At 40.3% G+C, this 19,861-nt stretch overlaps 2 protein-coding genes across 4 annotated transcripts in view; one reads left to right on the top strand and one right to left on the bottom strand.

Moving 5' to 3' along the window:
* LOC145999265 (uncharacterized) overlaps window positions 1–3,875 on the top strand; it is a 60,705-nt gene extending 56,830 nt beyond the window's left edge. The window contains exon 5 of the mRNA XM_083136211.1: window positions 3,758–3,875. Within this exon, the coding sequence (XP_082992337.1) occupies window positions 3,758–3,761 (4 nt within the window). The 3' untranslated portion in view covers window positions 3,762–3,875. The remainder of the gene's footprint in view (window positions 1–3,757) is intronic.
* Window positions 1–19,861, bottom strand: part of LOC145999252 (ATP-binding cassette sub-family C member 4-like) — a 92,146-nt gene that overhangs the window by 37,660 nt on the left and 34,625 nt on the right. For all 3 annotated transcript variants that reach the window (XM_083136190.1, XM_083136197.1, XM_083136195.1), the window contains exons 2-4: window positions 12,929–13,130; window positions 1,224–1,334; window positions 652–783 (exon numbers count right to left, since the gene is read on the bottom strand). In XM_083136190.1, the coding sequence (XP_082992316.1) occupies window positions 652–783; window positions 1,224–1,334; window positions 12,929–13,065 (380 nt within the window). In that variant the 5' untranslated portion in view covers window positions 13,066–13,130. The remainder of the gene's footprint in view (window positions 1–651; window positions 784–1,223; window positions 1,335–12,928; window positions 13,131–19,861) is intronic.

Here is a 19,861-nt window from a genome sequence, read left to right as displayed (position 1 = left end):
GCTGATTTCATCCTCCACACTCCCCCTGCTTGTTAATGGTTAAAATTTCAACGACAGCTCCAGACGTTTTATTCTCATATTGCTCACCTTGTTAATTGATGACTTGCAGTTCCAAGAAAAGAATGAAGAAATGAATCAATAATAATATAAATGTTATATATTTATTCATTTTTCCTCCATTATTGTAAATTCACAATGTACATCATTCAACAGAGATCGTACATAGACTTTCAATTTAGGAGCAGTGGTGTATTCTCCATTGTTACCTGCTTTACTGCTGGTAAATAACTTTATTCATACATAGAAATGGCTTGAAAATTTGAAGTTGCCAGACTTCTGTTTTATTTAACTTGCATGCCTGCAATGCTCTTTAATTTCTATTATGTAATCAATACGTAATAAATATATGCAATAAATAAGAATTATTGTGGTAAACCGGATCAAATTTTCAGAATATGCCAATGCCTGATAGTGGCAGAAGGTATGAAACTTTGCATAGGTAAACTAGTATCACAGACCTACCTTAGAAATGTTAGCAATTTAAAAACATCTCCATGAGACTGAGAATGTTTCTACAGTGTATTGCAGATTATTTTCAGTAATATTATTGCAAAGAATTCTTCATTCACGCAATATTTTGTAAATACTTACAATGTTATGTCAGGAACAAGCCTTGAAATGCATAACAAAACATAATTTTTCCAGAATGTTTTCATCAGAGCATTTTTAAGGCTAGGTTTTACACCATTTACTTTAGATTTGATTTGTTCTTCTGACCAGTTCCTGAAATAAATATTTGTAATGTAAAAAATATCTTAAAGATGATCATGAAAATAAAATTATTTTGTATCTGTTAAATATTGGAATATAATTGTATGTTTTAAGTGTGCTTAGTTTAGTTGGCTTTTGTTTTACATTGAATCATTGGGTCTTTATTAATAAGAAAATATTGCTTCTGTTTATATTAATATATGTGAAGTAAAAATATGTTGCTTGTGAACTCTCTTGTGATTGCTTGTGATTATATTCACATTCATCTACATTTACCTTGCTCAAAATAATACTTTTTGATATACAAGAATCTTAAATTTGAGAAATCGAATAGTCTATTAAGCATTGTGTTATATAGTCAGTATTCTACATGAAATGAAAAGATCTAATATTCCTTGTAATTTTTGGGTGTCTATATTAACCAAAAATTGAAAAATAATTTCTAATCCTACCTTTCCAATTTATTTCCAAGGCTTTCAGATGTAAATTCTGGTAACACTCTATAAACATCAGCTAATGTAAGTCCTTCTTTGTTTCCTTTTCGAATAAGCGGCAGGATCCACCTATCAAAAACAATCAGAATAAGTCACACAATATGTGGTCGATTCTGTATTAGTAATCTGTATTAGCTGATTATTTGGACTGTCCTCTTTTTTTTACATCAAAATATAATTTACATGAACCTACTCTGCACGGCTTTGTGTTTTTCTGGTCATCAATGCCTTCATATTACTGTTACTGCGTCACTGGTTAGGATTATTGTAATACCATTCCAATGTCAATGATATTTCATAATGAATGTATTGCATGCACAGAAACAAATTTCATAAGGGGAAATTAGTGTGTTGATATATATACAATTTTCAACTCAGTCATTTGAAGAAGTCATATCTCTTAAAGATGCAAGGTTCTTTAACAATTGTACCTCACCACACGGGCCTATTTCCATCATTGAGAGCACTGATTTCTGTGTCCCCATCATTGTAGAATGCTACCTCATAAAATGATTTTAAAAGTACAATTCAAGGCTATTTTGTCACTAAATTCACCTTTACACCCCTTAAAAACAAAATTACACCCCCACAGATGAAAAATTCTGGATAAACCCCTGATTCCATGCTAATAAGTAGGGAGCGTAAGTTGATGAAATGTCATCTCTTTTCTGACATCTTGGACACGAGGTCCATTAAATATACACAATATTACACTTCTTCTAGAACCAAAACGGGTAATTTTAAAGTGATTTTTTTTTTGCATTTTTTTTTTTTTACCAATTTTCAGGTTTTAGGTAATTTTCTCCGATTTTCGGCATTTTTCCGTCATCTTTCGCAATATTCGGTGTATTGTTTCGTCATATTTTGTCACTTCTTTCATTTTGGTAATATTCTTGAGTCTTTTCACCAAGGTGAACATAGGCCTATATATATCTCGCAGGATTGCAATTCACGAGCAAAAGAAATGCTGAACTGATGACAGTCTTTGTTGTGTCGGAGGAAACCACCAGGTGCTCGTCTGGGCCAAACTCAGATATTTCAAACAAGTTCTGATGTTAAAAATTACTTTTCTGACGTACTTTTTCCTGGGAGGGGGGGGAGGCGTGTCTATAAACCTTTCCTGGAGGCGTCCCTGATTTTGGTTTCACAAATTTTTATACAGTTTGTTAAATTTCTAAACAAAAATTGTCTTACGTGGATCGATATAATTTCTTTTTCTTTACAGTTCCACAAGAACACTCCACACTACATCACCAGGCTTAAATTGTTTTTAAATTATTCTGTTGATTCCATTGGAAATCCTCGTTGCATATGTTAATTGAATATGCCTGTGGTATCAATTGGACTTTTTTTAAAGCAAGATTGCATTTTGTTTAATTTCCTTTTTCATTTCAATTTTTAACCTGAAACTAACAAATTTGATGGTCATTTTTGCATTTTTTTACATCATTTTTTTAGGACAATCTATTGGTCATATACCTATATTTTTTAGGTCATCAACTTCCGCTCCCTACTAATAAGGGTTAGAAGAGAAATTCCTAAACTTTTTGAGTCCACGCTGCACTTCACATCTCACATTTTTGATGCGATGCTCCTGACCCAATATTTAAATAAATCACTGATTCGATTTGATGAAATTTTCAAAAATCAAGTTGCTTACAGCACTAGCATGTAAAATTATAGAACTGTATGAGAAACAAATTGAGATATGAAATAGACAATGCTATAAATGACCCATATTGAAAATTTGGACTATTATCTATGCATTTGCACTTCAGGATGTTGAGACACACAGTTTGAAAACCTGTGTTAGGAACTTTGAGTTTCAGTTTTTGCTTTAAGTCTACTTTATGCACAAATAGGCTAATGGGGACTGGACCTATAGTTTTAAGAAAGTGCGATCTGAGCCACTATGTACCTCCACTGGGTATCGAACAAACTTTAATGGAGGATGTGAAAATGTGTGTCTTCATCAACAAAGTGACCAACCATCTGTAGTAAACACAACCCAAGTAACCAAAACTGGTTGGGCCAACGCACTGAAAATGGTTGACCAAGCATAAGAACATCCATTGGGCAATGGTAATTTTGGCCGTGGTTTCAACATTGGCCCAACATGTGATTTTTAGATTGGGCCAACGTTTTTTTTTTTTTTGTTGTTTTTTTTACGTTGGGCCAATGTATGGTTGTACGAGTATGTTGGACAAACGTACTGAAAATTAAAGTATAGATAGGTTTGTGTTCTGATACATATAATTTATTGTGAGGCCAAATGTAAACAATAGTACAAGTTATTTGTGAAAATAAAAAAGAACACAGCACTCTCTGTTACATGGTATCATTGTTTTCAAGGCACCGTATCTTCAAGTGGTAGCACAAAAAACTTTTTAGAGTTTACTTAGTTTTCCACCTTTCATGAAATTTAGTTGCACATAACATTGTTTTACCACCTTCAGAATAATACCTGTAAGAATGTTTTTGTTCTGCTACAGCTAAAGAGACAAACAAGAAGCAATTCCCAACACATCTTTCATCCATGGCAGCTGACTAAGGACTGGTGAGTGATTGCAAGTTAAAAATCGCTTCTACTTTCATTAAAAATATATTATATTTCCAGTATGTACTGTGACTGAAATATTAAAAAAGAAACACTGTTACATGTCGTTTATTTTACACCCTAGAATTTACAACATATTCTCGAAAGTTGTCTTAGCATGAGAAAGTTGTTTTTATAACAGATTTGACTCACCTTTCCATGGTTGGGCAAACGTTGGCAACCACCGTTGGTCCAACGTAAGACCAACGTAAAGCCAACTTTTCCCACGCAAAAGCTGACGTTAGCCAAACGGTTGTGGTTACTTGTGAAGTTAGTGCGTGCAGTCAAAGAGAAAGTGAGTGAGCGCAAAATATTCACAATTTCGTGATTTGCCATCCACTTCCCACAAATTTTACAATCACTGCTGCATGAGAATGTGCCGAAAACGATCGTTGAGGAAGGCATTCATGACTCCTGAGTCAAAGCAGTAGTTCGTGAAGTGGAGGAGCCACACGTCTTCAAAACGGAAGACAAAATTCAATTAAACCATTTCAACTAGCATGATCATGTACGCATTGTTTTGGGACAGACAGGAAGTGTTGCTTGTTGACTTCTTCCTTCCAAGTTGAAAATCAACAGAGACTGCAACACTGCAGCAACTGCATATTGCGATTCATGACGAATGACTTGACTTTCTCACTCGCAGTGTCATGTTGCTGCATGACAATGCCCGGCCGCACGCTGCAGCCCAAACGAAAGACCTTCACACCAGATTTGGCTAGGAACAATTTGACCACCCTTCCTGTTGATGCCAGACTTAGCGCCAAGTTATTGTCATGTGTTTCTGCATCTGGAAACTTCCTTGGTTGTAGCAGCAGAAGTTTCCTTGAATAGAACACTCTCGCAGAAACCGTGCACCCCAGGTATTTATTATATGCGGCATCATTCTATGAGAAGGGAGCATAAAACCTTGCCCCTGTTACAAGTACCTGAATAGTAGTGAACACAGGCCCCGATTTCTCAATAGGCCTCATAGGCCCGGGCCTAGAGTGGCACTTTGGTAAGGGTAGCACGATTGTTTGTTTTAAATTTATAAGGAATGCCTAATTCTCGGATTGCCTCTTTTTGTTGTCCGGACACACGATTGGAGTGACTTATAGTTGACGAGCTGTATCTTTGCGGGTGAAAACCCTGCCCAAGCCCGGCTGCGCAGTAGCAAGGGGGAGGAGCTAACAGCTGCGCGTCATTACCTTGCGTTCTGTCCTTGCTGTCGACCACCCGAAGGGCGAGTAGGTGGCAACTACATAAACGTATCTCTCTCACACTCTGCACGGAGTAGCCAAGGCCACCCGCAAAGATACAGCTCGTCAACTCTAATGTAGTTGTATTGTAAATATAAGTTAACGAAAAATATTTCTTAAGAGAGATAGGCTACCAGGGCTCGGAACGAGTTTACTAATACGTTGCTTTAATTGCCGACGTTGTTGTTTCGAATGTACAGTATTGTGCTGAGACGGGTCGGCGATTGCGGCAAGAACGTGGAGCCTGCCGGTTGCTTTTGAAAGACAACACCGGCATGGCTGCGTTCCAGGAACGCCGTTTCTTGTTACGCCGGCATTGGCCGCATATCAAAAGCATGTGATTCGCGTAGAATTGTTGAGAATTAAACTGTGGGCGAAAGCATTATTAAAGGGGTTTCGCATTGTGCTATCCTATTGTTAGTTGCTCGAGAATATTATTCAAGAAGTAGGTGGTGTGTCAGTGTCCGACGTGCGTTTGTTGGCGTAAGTTTAAAACGTCATTAAGCTCATTATGAGTGACCAAAGAGTAAGACCTAGAGGGTCACAATACAAAAAGAGAAAAACGGAGAAAGATGAAAAGCAGGAAGCATTTCTGAAGAAGATTCCGAAAATCAGTTATTTTTTTATACGGAAATGTAATCAGGAAAAAGTGAGGAAAGTGCCGTTGATGAGCCCAGTGTGTGTTCTGTCAATTCTACAGATGTTCCTCATGCATCCAATTAATCTCAGGCATCGGCATCAGTCATCAGTGGCGGATCACCTAATGATTCTTCAGCTGCAATGGCGAACTCTGGTAAACTTGAAACTGGCAGTGTTAGCGTGTTAGGCCTACTGAAAAACACATACTGTATGTAACTATAATTTAATTAATACTACATGCCGTTAATAGTAAAAATAGCAATAGCCTACTTTTTTTTTCATTCTTGAAAACGGTATGGGGGGCGGCAGAGCTTGTTTGGCCTAGGGGCGGCAAAGATGTAAATCCGGCCCTGAGTGAACACCAGGTCGAGAAGTATTTGAAGTTTTGTGGAATCCATTGACAATAAAATCGGCAGCAGGAGAGTGTAAGGTACTTCACATTTCTTCAACAATTTAAACACGAGATGCTATTTTCTCAACTCCACAACGTTCATTGTTAAGTTCAATGTCGTCACAATGTTGTTTACATTGACATTCTCTAAATAGTCTAAATTGTTTACGCGTAGAGAGATGAATATGAAGTTTTTATACTAAAGGTGCATTACAAGACAAGCGATATTCTCGATTGATTGGTTTGGTGTTTTAAGTCCACTTTATGCACTCTAAGGCTAATCGGGACTGAACCTACAGTTCAAAGTGGGATCCACGCGATATTCTCGATTACGATGAACGATTTTAGGGGTGGTCTTGAGTGATGGCACCCCTGTTTAGGGAGGAGGGGCAGATCAATTATAATGTTCAGTAAAGCTAAGGAAAAGGTTACTTTCAGTAGACACGCTGTCGTAATTAAATATTTTGTGGGGATTACGATATGGTTTAAGGGGGCGAATGGAATGATTTGGGGGGGGGCGCATGACATGATTTTAGAGGGGAAGCGCCATTGGTTTTGGGGTGGGGGTGGGCACCCCTGCGCGTATGCATAAGGATAGTATCGGGATGGCCTTTTAAAAATCGAGACAAGAACGAGCCCAGACTATAAGTCTCGATCGAGACTTTGGCATTTAATGTAGGCTAATTAAAAATGTATTCCATCAGGGGTGCCCATCACCCCCCCCCCCCGATGTCAATGTCGCAATCGCCCCCCAAATAATGTCGCATCCCCCCCCCCAAAAAAAATATACAGGCTGTCTCATAAGTAATAGCGGAAACTGACACAGATGAAAGTACACGATAATAGAAGCAAAAAAGTCTCAGTAAACATTGGTCCGCAAACGAGCCGTTTTCGAGATAATGCTAATAATACAGTAAGAAAAGTCATTGGAGATGTCATTGCTAGACTGTGTACTGATTGTATCCATCCTGTTTGATCCCAACCCCACCTCTCGGAAATATTCTGTTTTGTAAACAAAGAGCAAACCCCGGAACGCGAAAGGGGTAAAGCACTCTGTGTTTAAAAAATGCACTAGGACGACGTTTAAAAGCAATGAAGTCAGTAGCGGCTTGTAATCACACATTCGCGATTATCCCGAAAACGGCTCGTTTGCAGAGCCATGTTTACTGAGACTTTTTTGCTTCTATTATCGTGTACTTTCACATGTGTCAGTTTGCGCCATTACTTTTGAGACACCCTGTATTATTTGCGCACTCAAACCATATACTAATCCCCAAAAAGTAAAGCTCAGGGCGATAATACGGTTCCTCTTTCAAGGAACTCACCCCCCTTCCGTTTTCTTGGGGTAAATATAATTATTTTAGTAACCCATTACAATAATTACGTGGATTTTATCTTGAGTGCAAATTTAATTTGTTAAAGTAAAATTTTCCTGTGGCAAGAAGTTAGAAATGAGGATTCGATATATTTTGTTCCAAATGATGCACCTGCTTTAAATTAAGCAGTATACAAACACTAAGCATTAAGTGATGTTATTAATGAATATCGAGAATATCGCTTATGTCTTGTAATGCACCTATAGTATAAAACTTCCCATTCACCTCAGTAAAGCGCCAAACAAACACGCACTCTTGGAACACATCATTGCAAGCGAAGCGAGCGAAAATTTTTTTATATCCATCTCTTTGCAGGCTTTCAAGAATATTAATTTAATGGGGTGTCAATACTGTCTTAGGATCCCGAGATAATTAGTCTTTTCCAGTTTTACTTTTGGCACTTTCGGGGTCTAAACGTCGCTAAATACAGTCTCGAAAATGTAATGTTCGAACTCTTTCTCCACTACAGAAACCCCTTGACAACCTAATATTTAACACTTCATCAAGAGCTTCCTAACTCCCTCTTTAAATTTAATACTCAATCCCACCACCATAATTTCCAAGCCAATTTTAGACTTACTGTTGATATTGGAGAGTGGATATTACCTCCTCCAAAAAATTAATTCTCAGTCTCCACACAACAATTTCCGCAACAGTCTGTCTAAGACAATAGTAATACACAAGAATTGGATACCCCCCCCCAATTTAATGCTCAATCCCCTCTAACTAAAATACCCGCCATAATCTAAGACCTAGAGTTGGATACTGTTCCCCCCCAACGTTTAATTCAGAATCCCCCAGAACCCACGTGTAAAATAAGGCCTAATATTTTGGAGGTGGATATTTCTCGCACCCCCTCCCTTCGATAATACCCTTAAATACTTTATTTTCTTCATCTAATGGATTAAATATGGTGCATTTAAGGTGTAAAATTTTTACATATATTTTGGAAAAACATATAAATGTTGAATTTTATATTATTTGAAGGGAAAAATTTCCCCCAAAATATCTCGATGGCGCACCGTGCGCCATAATCCCCTCGTTGGGCACCCCTGTATTCCATTAGTGCCAGTTGTAAACCTGTGCACCATGATTACATAGATTCACTTACGTATTTGTAGCATTGTGTAACCAACAGGGAAAAAAATTGAAATAAGAAAAGTTGTTTGCCTTAATGACCTCTATGCGCTATGAAAACTTGTGCGATGACACGCCTTTTATGTTCTTCTCTGCTGATACTATGCATTTCGGGACTAAACAATCCTCCTCACCACACGAGGCGATACCACTCTGCCAAATCTCTTCCCGTCTTGTCCCGATACCAGCCATCGGGTCGCCAGAACAAGCGCGAAAGTTAAATTTTCGCAGTCATTCCGTTCTCGTTCAATCCGTTTCGCGCTTAATCTTTACGCTCTTATTCTTTCGTTCTTGTACCGTTCGCGCTTGTTCCTTTTCGCTCTTGTTCCTTTCGCGTTTAATCCTGGTTTACGTTTCGCGGTTATGCCCTTTCGCGCTTTATATCTTTCGCTGTTTTTCCACCGCCTCCATCCATCCCTGCATATATGCGTGACTCGCTAGTCGCCTACACCGGACAACACGCTCATGCCAGCCAAACGGACCACGCTATGGGTGAAACTTTTGGTCCTGTTATTTGAGACACGTTTGCATCATAGCATTCAATCGTAACCTACAGGGTGGCTCAATAAGTCACTTAACACCCCCAGTACAAGGCCACTGCAGCGCGCAACATGGAAATGGTGATGACCAATCGTTATCAGGCCAAGGAAGAACCACATTGACGCCACCCACACGGCCGGCGGCCATCTTGATGTCCGCCATCTTGAATTCAACTTCAGAATTTTAAATGGGAAGGGGGTCGTGCGACATATCAAAATGGGCTAGAATTTCACGAGAAATGCAATGGTGGAGGTTTTTTCGACGTATCTTTAACCAGTAAAAAGTTATGATTGAATTCTTGTACCAATTTGCTCCTTTTCGAGGTGTTAGAAAAATGAATTAAAAGTCCTTCACAGTGACAAGGCTAATGTTTATGTTCATAAGGAAGTTTGTAAATAGAAACCTTCGCCATTGCATTTCTCGTGAAATTCTAGCCCATTTTGATATGTCGCACGACCCCCTTCCCATTTAAAATTCTGAAGTTGAATTCAAGATGGCGGACATCAAGATGGCCGCCGACCGTGTGGGTGGCGTCAATGTGGTTTCCCCTCGGCCAGATAACGATTGGTCATCGCCAATTTCAAATTCCATGCCGCAGTGGCCTTGTACTGAGGGTGTTAAGTGACTTATTGAGCCACCCTGTAAATCTAAATGGATGAGGTCTCTCTCTCTCTTTTAACTCCTTGTTAACGTTTATACAGTAGAGTTCCGATAATTCGAGAGGGACGGAACCGAGACTGCCTCGAATTACGAAAAACTCGGACTATACGGAATACGGAATAACTTAAGGAAAATCGGAGGAGGCGAAAAAAAAAGTGAAAAATAGGGTGTACAGTATAGTTACGAATATTGAACTTACATTGCTCAGTACATAGTGATGTTAGGAAAAAGTAGTTAAGCATTATTGAACTTATAACCGATGGCGCAGTGGTAGCGACTTGGCCTTGTAATCAAGGGGTCCTGGGTTCGATACCCGGTGGAAGCACATAGTGGTTCGGATCCACTTTAAACTTTAGATCCAGTCCCGATTAGCCTTATTGTGAACAAAGTGGACTTAAAACACCAACTCAAACAAAAAAATATATATTGAACTTATACTTAAAAGAAACGTTCAAATGTCTCCTGCTTTAGGATATTGCATGGTTTCTGAACAACAATGTCACACCAATGTCTGCAATGGCGTGCCCAAGAGGGGGTTGTAGGGATTTATAACCCCTTTCTTTGGCCCATTATTCCTAAGAAAAGAACGCCAAAGTCAGGAAAAGGTGGCAATATGACGACAGTACTAAAAAAAAGTATACGTAAGTCCCACTTTCTAAAATCATGGGCACGCAACTGATCCTCTGAATACCAGATTGTCGGTAGTTTTACTGACTGTAGTTTTACTAGCGCATTGGCGCCTCCAACGCAGCGAAGCTTTTTTTTCTTTTTTGTTTATTGATTGATTTGGTCAGTGCCGGATCTACAAAACGCAAAACCCCGCAGTGCGGGGAGTGGGGGCGGAGACAAGTAAGCCTTTAGGGGGGCCCTCAGCCATTGACATAGTAGAGGGTTTGGATATGCGCATATAAAAAATAAACGTAGTTACTCAGAGGTACAGAAACTAATACAATATACACAGGTAAAGTTAAAGTTCCCTGTGCATGTAGCACCGTGCCATAAAGGCACATTTAGGATATGTGGGGGCACGGCCCCACACATTTTCGATGCCGGACATCTTGGAGTTGATGTGATCAACACCACGCTCCGGCCGCATTTACACCCCCCCCCCTAAACCCCTAAAGGGTACCATTTGATTTGATGCTGGGTGGACCCTGGATCAGCTTTTTGCGCGGACAAAGCCGGAAGAATTCCGACCTTAGATCAAATCAGACTACAGTTTCACGAGAAATGCTGTGGTGAAGGTTTCTTCAACCTATCTTAAATTAGGAGAGAGTTTTGACTGCATGATTGTAACTAATGTATCATTCTACAGGTGTGAGAAAATAGTGTCATATACGTATATATATATATATATATATATATATATATATATATATATATATATATATATATATATATATCACATCACCACCGGTGCCGCAACCGGGAGGGAGGGACAAAGGGGCCCGGGCCCATCCATATCTCGTTTGACCCTCCTATAAGGAACCCAATGCATATCTTCCAACATATTACATACCTTTTGCACACAGAAACTTTGCACACAACAGGTGGGAAATTATGCAGGATTCTGCTCTGAAATGGGCAGAATCAATAATGTGGGACTATCACTCAATTGGAGGGTGTTTCTGGTGCTTGTGCGTTTACTATTTCAGTATTTCCTTTTTCAAACTGACAATGAATTAAGGAAAACGCATGATATATTATGAATGAATATGTGCGAGAATACGAGTAGAGGAATAAGCATGGGGATACTGCAGTCTTCATGCTCTTGAATGAACCAGTCCATTGCAAAATAGGCTCTTTTGTTTCCCTTCGGTAATGTCAAAAATCGCTCGCCCAGATGAAAATTTTATCTTGGGCCTTCCTTTTTTATGTAAATATGTGTGAATATATTAAACTCCTATAAAGCATTGTAAGAATAAGTATTATAAACAGAATATGATAAAGAAATCCACAGTCAAAAGTTGCATGTAAAGTATTATGTTGTATAAATATACATAATCACAGTAGTGCAGTGAATTTTTTTGTCCAACTAATAAAGTTCGATGTACCCTGAGCCTAATGTATAGCTATGTTTTGTTGTCAAAGACAGTTATTGCAATTACTATTTTTCAAATGTTAATTCAAGTGTATTAGGTTCCTCCTTAAAGAAAAAAAATGCTCCTCTTTCCGCAAACAGAAAGAAACCAGTATTTATGCTTTACGTACTTAGCTCCCCCCCCCCCCAACTCTCTTAAGAAATCGGCGACTATGCACATCGCCCCCTTCCCATTTTTTTTAAAAAAAACAGTTGAATTCAATATGGCGGCCACTAATATGGTGGACGTCCGCAGGAACACACCAATCTGGTTCCCCCTAAGCTTAATCTGTTTCTATCATGGCCAATTGTACCCAGCCTAACTCCTTTACTTTTTACAGGAGGTGTTAACGGACTTTTGAATCACTCTGTAAGTCCTCGTATGTGAGTTTGTCAACATGAAATCAATAATTACACACACAGACATTATATATGTGTAATACACACACACACACACACACATACACACACACACACACACACACACACACACGTGTGTCTAATTGATTACAGGGCGACAGTGTTACCACTACGTCATCGGGGAGGCCCTAGGGCATGACGGTAGGAAGGGGGCCCTAGGATGTTTCTCTGAGGTCTGTAATGTGTAAGGCGGCTTTAAACCGAAGAGACAAGAGACACATGTCGCTTGGAAACCAACTATGAACTAACAGAAAATATGCAACCGTTCGCACCGAAGCGACACGACAAGCTCCATGTGTCCCTCGGACTGGGCCGTTTTCTCAATGCCGTGCATCGTGTCGCCTCTGTCTGTTATGGTAACGAGCCAATCAAGAGCAACGTTACACACATAGTGAAAGTGGTTCGCCAGAAACGTTCTCCGTTTAAGAAATTTTAACCTTACTGAAATTCAATGCAGGAATAAAAGCGAAAAAGATTAACCGTTAAAAGAAACAAAAACGAAGTTTTCAATTGAAAATTACACCATCACACTTTGTCCTCGGAGAGACTTTTCCGATGGCCTACCACCTAGGATGAAACTTACCAATACAATAATTTTGAAATAAAATTGGCTGATTCCTTGGGTGATTTATTTAACCGTGAGGTCTTCATACTCTGCATTGAGTATTTTCTTGGATCGATGTTCCGTGTTCCGTCCATTTCAAAGCCCATTTGTTTCATGATCTTCTCGCTCAAAGAAGAGTCAGCAGCATTTCCTGCATTCCATGTTGAATCACGCTTTTCCGCTAGAACGAAAAGAAGGGGATAAGTAGAAATTAAATAATTACAAGCAGTCACCCTGTTTCTCAAACCTATTTTTAAAGGGGGAAAGTGCGTCTTATACGCCGGCAAATACGATATTTCTCACACACTATCGTCCATTACTTACCAATTACATGCAAAGATAGCTCTTATCTTAAGGATTAAGTGTATAGAAGGGTTGACGCAAGTGGCGGCGATTAGGGGGCAGTTTCCCCCTCCCCCCTACTTTTTGCCACTTTTGCCCCCGCACTATGCTAAACCTTATGTACCAACTTAAAGTAAACTGTCCTGGCCCCCCTAGTTTTGGAACCCAATCAACGCCACTGGTTGATGCACTTACTTCTCAAACGACCGAAGCACGGCAATTGAACGTGGGACTAATAAAACAAAACACTCACGAGCTGACTGGAGAACAATAGATGTAGTAATCAACGTGAGCGCTATCGCTGCAACAACGTGCTCCCATGTATTTTTGCCAGGCTACAGCACCATCCTGAGCAGAAATACAGGACCGGGCCCCATGTTTGGTACACTTAAAATTTTAAAGTAAAATTCCATCTAAATCACGGAAAATTTAGGAGGAGTTCATGGGAAAGTTTCGGGGGCCGTCCAATGGATATTGTGCTGCTTTCTCACCTGCTTATCACAGCTGCTCATTGTTCCTGTTCCAGTCTCCAGTTTGGAATACTAATGAATAGGGAGACAAATGTATGGTAAATAAAAACTGAGGAGAGCGGTAAATAAAATGTTAGATCAGCGGTATATACCAGCGGTGGGAAAAAAAATTGGCACACACTTTTTCATCATGAGAGGAAACAACATACAAAAGAGCTATAAATTGATAAACTACTTCATTTTTATATACTGTACACATACACAAGTACTTAGCTGTCCAACCAAAAAGAAAACATCAACACAAAATCACTTCATTTCTAAATTGCATATTCGGGGGAAGAAAGGAATGCAGCTTGACAGGGAGCGAAGTTTTCGAACTGAGATTATGGGAAATCCCAATTTGCAGTGTATTCCTGATGTGATCGAAGATAAAACGTTCTTCAGCTGCAAGTGGTAGGAAACTTTAGGCAAACGTTTCGTTACAAATCGACAGTTTGCGCGCACAACCTCGATTGCCGGTTTTTGCGTGTTTTCTACTTAATTTGATGATATTTCACGGTTATTTCGCGAAAAAGCGTTCATTTCGTGGAAAAGCACACATTTCGCATTACTTCCCGAATAAAACGCATGCATATTTCATCATTGGGGGTGTAGTTACGTGCGGAATGTTCAAAATTGCATCTTTTTTTTTCACATTTCGCGATTTCACGCATCGCGAAAATTCAATGTCCCTACTAATGAACCATTCTCACGAGAGTTCTTTCCAGTACGCCCTTTTGATTGCTGATTTATATACTTAACTAGACATTCTTGCTTTACTACTCTCTGGCCAAAACAGGGCTGGCTGTCCCACTTTTATTTTGATGATTACGTTGCATTCAAGTTTACATCTATGCCTCGTCATCTCTCCCTCCCTCCCCTCTCTCTCTATCTCTCCAACCCCCTCTCTCCCCCCTCTCTCTCCCCCATACACACACACACACATACATTCATATTGAATACATTCATTAATAATTATTATTATAATCTAGCATTCTCGGTTACAAAGACAATTGTCAATCGACCTCTTGCAAAATAATGGTTAAGTGTAGACTACCACTTAAAGGGGAAAAAACGAATAAATTATTGAAAAAGTTTAACCTGGTTCTGAATCCCCTCTGTTCTTAGTTCTTGACTTGCAAAGTTTGTCAGCAATGCCAGGGAGATGATTTGACATTTGAGCCCGCGCGTAATAACTAATATACGTGGGTGAATCAAAGAGTATGTTACACCTCCTGTAAAAAACAAACAAAACACAGAAAGAAAATATTTATTGGACGAAAACGCATGAACATTTAACTTTTTTCGACAGTCACCAAGGTGTTCCAAACGCTTTTCGTATCGTGTGACCAGTTTTTCGATTCCTTGTGTGTAAAAATTCCGTAAAATTCCTTTGAACCACTTTGAGACTTCTTCCTGCACTTCCTCGTCTGACGCGAAACGCTGACCCCGTAGTTCTTGTTTGAGAGGACCGAAAAGGTGTTAGTCACAGGGTGCCAAATCGGGGCTATAGGGAGGGTGAGACCACACTTCCCACTTGAATTTCTGCAGTAAATCCTGTGTGACACCAGCTGTATGGGGGGTAGCGTTGTCGTGAAGAAGAGCAACCCCATCACTCAATCTTCCGGGCCTTCGATGTTTAATGGCTTTTCTCAGCTTCTTTAAAGTCTCACAGTATGTTGCGGCATTGATTGTTGTTCCTCGGGGCACAAACTTACAGTAAACAACGCCTTCGGAATCAAAGAAGATCGTCAACATGACCTTTCGAATCGTTGGACAGGTTTTGATTTTTCTTGGTGATGGCGAATCCTTGTATCTCCATTCCATGGATGCCCTCTATGTCTCGGGAGTGTATTGGTGTACCCAGGACTCATCTCCTTTGATGATTTTGCTCAGAAACTGCTGACCATCCTCGGAATAACGCCGAAGAAATGACAGCGACCATCAAAACGTCGGTTAACAAGCGCGGCACCCAGCGAGAGCACAGTTTACGATAACCCATCTGATCACGAATCAGTATAGACGCACTACGATAGGATATGTTCAGTTCACTTGCAATATCTTTAATTTTCACGCGACGGTTAGCAACAATGATTGCATTCACACGCTCCGCGTTGTCGATAGTGTTCACAGTTGCAGGCCGCCCGACACGCGGTTCGTCGTTCACGTTCGATCTTTCCTCTTCGAACATCTGGCACCATTTTGCAATCGTGGGGCGTGACATCGCATTCTCACCATACACCTCGACAATTTGGCGATGGATTTCACTCCGTTTATTATGCCTTTGTGTCCACAAAAATCGGACGGCGGAGCGCACGTCAATGTTGGACGCTACCTCAATGCGACGCGCCATACTCACACTGTGACTACTCGCATACTAAACCAGCTGAAGCACGGCTGCTTCTGGTGTGTGAAGAAAACATTCCAGACAGTGTTGCCAAGAAGCGTGATTATTTTATCTCTCTTAGTACAGGAACACGGGTCGGGTGTAACTTACTTTTTGATTCACCCAAGTATATGCAGGGTGTTTCTGTGACCGTCTTACAGACTTGCAGGGATGATGGAAGGGAACAAATGCAACAAAATGAGATAGGGAACCCTGGTCCGGAAATGCCCCAATCAAAAGTTACAAGCCAAAACCCTCGAAGGCAGACAACCACGCACAACGCGGAGGGGAACCATAAAAGATGTTTGGGGAGGTGGGAAACAAACACAGAAGAATCACTGTAGAGGTTTTAATAAGTAGTAATTGCAGCCATCATTACAGTAGTTGTTCAGTGACCCCCGCCCTGCCTCGAGACAGACATGACAGCGTCGCAATAAGCTATGTCGCATCCGCTCTAATACCACAGGAGTCGTTCGGACCAGATCACAGGCTGCAAGGGTTCTTGCCAAGAGTTCCTCTACAATACTCACAGGTGTCTCGTACACAATACTTTTGACACGACATCACAAAAAAAATTCAAGTGCGGTCAGGTCAGGTGAACGGGCAGGCATTGCAGAATATCTAGCCAGTGCCAGAACATGTAGCTATGGGGCTGCAGTTTCCCTATGGGCTCTCTAGTCGGAGCATGTTCGTTCAAAGATTCTTCTGATCATTCTTGCTTGATAAACTTCATTTACTGATCTATTGGCTTTATTTAGTTTGTACACTCACTTAGCAGTGCTGCAATTCGCTTTTTTATACAGCGTTTTTTGTACAGTTCGACCCACTATTAAGTGGGACCAGTGTGCACGTCGTAAAATTGAAATCCTGATTTGAACTCCACTGTACTTCAAACAAAGTTACGAAAGATCATTTTCCCTCTGACAACCAGGGTTGTAGGGGGGATTTCCCCCCGGTACTTGTGTCCCCCTCTGCTTGATAAATTTTATCCATGGGGGGAAATGCTATATGGCATAAAGTCATTATCTCATCCTGTCCATAGACAGTCAGTAGAATTTCCCCCCACTGGAAATTTCTTAAATACCACAAGTCCACGTGGAGCCCAGTGTATCCTCCCCTCAAACCTTTCCCACCAATAGCGTCCGTTGTAGGAACTGACAGCACCTGTCAAGTCCACGTGGAGTAAATGAGAGGTTGCCAATATTCAGTTTCTTTGGAGATTTCACAACGTGAGGTTGCGGCTATCTTGGCTACGTTGTGTTATTGTGTTGTGCTATTTGCATGGACGCCGCAGGATTTTCTCCAGGGAGGGGCAAGGAAGGTATTTTTTTTCCAGGTGGGGGGCAACATGGTATATTTTCCCCAATAATAGTGTTCTTCCCTCAAAAAACATTGCTTAAATTAGAATTTGTCATGTTCGTGCAATAATTAACACACATTTTTGTGGCTGAAATGAACTTATATGTGTGAAATATATAATTTTTGGTTGACTTTCATTTTACAGGGGGGCACGGCCCCCCTTGCCCCCTCTTCCGGACGCCCATGGCTATTTGTGTGGAGACCTTGGGAGTGTAATGTCGATGTGAAAACACTGCAGGTAAAAGTAACAGGTGCTGGCTCGAAAGCAGATACGCGTTCGGTCGGCTTCCTCTCGAGCTATGCCAAAGATACAGAACTGGCGTGCCGCGCCGATGATTGCAAAATTATGAGAGAAATAAAACAGCCATCAGACATGCGACTTCTGCAAATTGACATAAACAAATTTTTTGAATGGTGTAAGCGATGGAAACTGTCCATAAACTCTTCGAAATGCTCTTACATAACAATTTCATTGAAGCAAAACATTCTTGAAGGTAATTCTAATTATACACTCACCGACATCCCTTTATCAAAAGAAGCACAACACCGAGATCTAGGTATCCTCATAGATTCTAAACTAACTTTCGATAATCACATATCAACCATCACAAAAAAGGCAATGCGTATGCTAGGCTTACTTTACAGATTCACCGAAATCCATAACCCTAAAGCCATTTACTTCAAAACTTTTGTGTCCCCCATTCTAGAATACTGTTCACCCATCTGGAACATGGCTGCCCCTTCTCATAGCTCCAAGATCGAGAGTGTTCTCAGCTTTTTCCTCACCATCGTTCTATATAGAGTGCCGGCCCTGAGACACCTACCAAAGAAAGATCTGCTTGTAAACTTAAACATAAATACTTCAGAATCACGTAGATACGTTGCAGATATGAAATTACTACATACGATAATTAATGGAAACCTAAGATGTAGCATCCCACTCCACGAACTCTCCCTCAGAGTGTCTAGACATAAAACACGGAGCAAGGAGACTTTCCACACTGCAACTCCCAGAGTATCACTCATACAACGTTCATTATTCCATAGGCTACCGAACCAATTCAATATCATCTCAAACCAAGTAGATATTTTCAGTTCATATTCGTCTTTTATCACCAACTTAGAAAAAATTGTACATAAGTAATGCATTGTGAAAGTAATCTGTTTACCTTGGTACTGTCTTGGCTTGCTTATGTTTATATCTTGTTTCTTTTATTTTATCTTGTTTCGTGTGTTCTTTTTAACACTTGGGTATTGTTTTACTAGTAGAGTAGTGTCCCGGGTTCGCAAACAGAAAATGAGGCTCGGTGAGGCTCGCAGTGTTGCCAACTCCTCACTCGAAAAAATCACCAAGGTTTTTGTTTTTGGGTATAACCTAACCTCAAGCAAGAAGCTGGCAACACTGCTTGAGGCTTGTTTTAATGGTTTGCTCTTGTAAGGCATGAGCCTTATTTTCTTGCAGTGTTGCCAACTCCTCACTCGAAAAAATCACCAAGGTTTGTTTTTGGGTATAACCTAACCTCAAGCAAGGAGCTGGCAATACTGCTTGAGGCTCGCCTTGCAGCGTGGCCAACATCTTACTCGAAAAAATCACCAAGGTTTTTGTTTTTGGGTCTAACCTAACCTAAAGCAAGGAGCTGGCAATACTGCTTGAGGCTTGTTCTGCAGTATTGCCAACATCTTACTCGAAAAATCACCAAGGTTTTTATTTGGTCTAACCTAACCTAAAGCAAGGAGCTGGCAATACTGCTTGAGGTCTGCCTTACAGTGCATAAAGCAATTTGCCAACCTACTGGTACTTTTGCCATAGCTTTTTTTACAAAAAAAAAAGAGAGAAAGGAGAAAAAGAGAGAGAGGGAAGAGTTAAACAACCGACAGTATTACCAACACCTACCTACAGCTTTTTTTACTTGGCAAGGGCTATTTTGCTTGAGGCTTAGCCAATTTATATACTGACGTAACATACACACACTAGGCAAGAAGAGCCAGCAACAAATATATACTGCCGTAAAAGAGAGAGGGATGGATGGATGGCAACACAGTATGTGTGTGCGTGTGTGTGTATAATATGTAGTATTATTAACTAGATTGTGTTGGCAACCCACCTACAACTAAAAAAGATAGAGATGCCAATGTTGCTGTAAGATGAAGAGAGAGACCTATCGTGACCTTTGTAAACCTCTCTCGGGGGGAAACACGATGTGCTATACACACGTGCGCGCGCTGGCGCTTCTCATTATTTTCGCATTGTGACGCAAACAAACAAATAAATAATTGTTGTTTTTTAGGATGCCTGGCCCCTATAACCTCGCCAGG

The sequence above is a fragment of the Lepisma saccharinum genome, chromosome 1 (genome assembly GCF_977018435.1).
Source record: "Lepisma saccharinum chromosome 1, izLepSacc3.1, whole genome shotgun sequence".
NCBI lineage: Eukaryota > Metazoa > Arthropoda > Insecta > Zygentoma > Lepismatidae > Lepisma > Lepisma saccharinum.
This window is presented reverse-complemented; position numbering and strand designations above follow the sequence as displayed.